Here is a 1,870-nt window from a genome sequence, read left to right on the forward strand (position 1 = left end):
ATCATTACCTATCAAATTATGCATAAATTTAGGATTTGAACTTCATTAAGTGATGCCCTTCTCTGATTATCAAGTCAGTGCCTTTTTGCCTTTGACATGTTATCCATATAGGTCATGCACAGCGCTCAAGAATCTAGAATCAGTGCCGCACTGAAACCAAGATGAATTGGTGACTTGGACAAGAAGGTATTTGTCTCTTTGCTACTTAATTTTCTTCCTTTCTTTCTTTTTTGTTTTTTTTTTTGGTAGATTTCATTTCACATGCACATCTGGTAATGGTATTGCTACAGATACACTTCCCCCTTCATATGGTTCATTTTTTTTCCCTCAGTACAGCGTCATGACATCAACTTTTTCTTTTTGCCTTTGACATGTTATCGATATAGGTCACGCATAGCACTTTAGTAACAGTGCAGCACTGAAATTAAGATGAATTGGTAAGCTGGACAAGAAGGCCTTTTTCTTTTTACTACTTAATTCTGTTTCGTAGATTTCATTTGATATACTCATCTTGTTCTGCTATTGCTACATACAGATGTATTTTTCCCCTCCTAGGGCTCATTTTTTCCTTAATACAGCGTTATAACAACATTTAATTAACCATTCCTGTCTAACACCCTACAGCATCAACTTGAGGTAAAGTGAGTGGATTTCCCTCTAAAAGACATAGAACTGGTGGGACAGTAAGTGTCTGCATAGTTCCATAGGCATTCCAGCAAAATGGGTTGGCCAGAAAATGGCCTTGTGCAGGAAGAAGCTCTACTTCTGATAGGGTGAGGTTTGTGCATGGAACAGAATCGCTGCAGGCGAAACGCATCGGAGGGCTCCTCACATCATAAGTACCTTTGATGTTCAAGTAGGAAACATTGGAAACCAAAACAGCAGATGTCTGGTTGATACAGTCCTTGGAGAGACAGTAGTATTGGTCTATGATGATTGGATTTCGAACAGTGTCCATGTAAATGTTACTGAACGTTACTTTGGACACTGTTCCTGCTCCACCCTGCCATGTCTTTATCCGAACCCCATTATCTGAGTGCTTTATCACTGATTCTGTCACCTTTACGTTGGACACACAAGCTCTGGAATTGTGATTTCCAAGGCTACCAATGCTGCACATTAGATAATCCCATTTACACAATAGTCTCAGAAAATCATGCAGAAAGTCACAACCTTTCTTTTGGTATTATTATTTATACTGTTTTGTCTCACAAGGTATACATACCTTATCCCATGACTTGGACCGCACGTTATATTCTTTATGTCCACATTGTAACAACCAGCTCCAATTGACACACAGTCATCACCTGCGCACAGGGGAGGATCATAAACGGGGAGTAAAGAGAGCTTCCTGGCCAAGTTATGATGTCTGAATGAGATAATCAGAATCTATGGAATTACCATTGGAGATAAGTGAATTACAAATTTGGACATTATTTGTCTTCTCAATGTGAATTCCATCTGTGTTCGGACTTGAAGCAGGGGATTTTATGACAAGCTTTTCCACATGGACGTCTTGGCAGCCATCAAACCTAAAATGGAATTGAGGGCTGTTCATGACTTTAACTCCCTGCACTGTTAAATTGGTGCTCATGAAGAATCTGATGGCCTGCAAAAGAAACATTCAGTAACGACTTTGTAAGATAATTTCGCTTTGAAACTTCCATGCAGAACACTTTCAACAGCAATTTCAACTATTGCTACAACGCACAACTGGGCTATCACATGGACCGTGATCTTTTGTTCCACTTTTTCCCTGAAACGGCAAACTGCAAACTTAGTAGTTGTAATAGACCAGAAGGGGTGGTGTTAATAAGGTCAGAGAAAATAATAAAATATACTTTGTGATGGTGAGGCTTACAAGGAGATC

The 1,870-nt window shown here is 39.4% G+C and overlaps 1 protein-coding gene across 1 annotated transcript; it reads right to left on the minus strand.

Annotated features, from left to right (window-relative positions):
- Positions 1 to 356: 356 nt before the first annotated feature.
- Positions 357 to 1,855, minus strand: LOC129299943 (polygalacturonase At1g48100-like). The gene is made up of 5 exons (XM_054938446.1): positions 1,842 to 1,855; positions 1,712 to 1,756; positions 1,402 to 1,609; positions 1,226 to 1,307; positions 357 to 1,112 (listed from the first exon to the last, which is right to left on the minus strand). Exons 3-5 carry the CDS (start codon positions 1,592 to 1,594, stop codon positions 611 to 613), a joined length of 777 nt encoding a protein of 258 aa, XP_054794421.1. The 5' UTR covers positions 1,595 to 1,609; positions 1,712 to 1,756; positions 1,842 to 1,855; the 3' UTR covers positions 357 to 610.
- Positions 1,856 to 1,870: the final 15 nt, after the last annotated feature.

The sequence above is a fragment of the Prosopis cineraria genome, unplaced genomic scaffold (genome assembly GCF_029017545.1).
Source record: "Prosopis cineraria cultivar Desert tree isolate PC_DT_omini unplaced genomic scaffold, ASM2901754v1 PC1360, whole genome shotgun sequence".
Lineage (NCBI taxonomy): Eukaryota > Viridiplantae > Streptophyta > Magnoliopsida > Fabales > Fabaceae > Prosopis > Prosopis cineraria.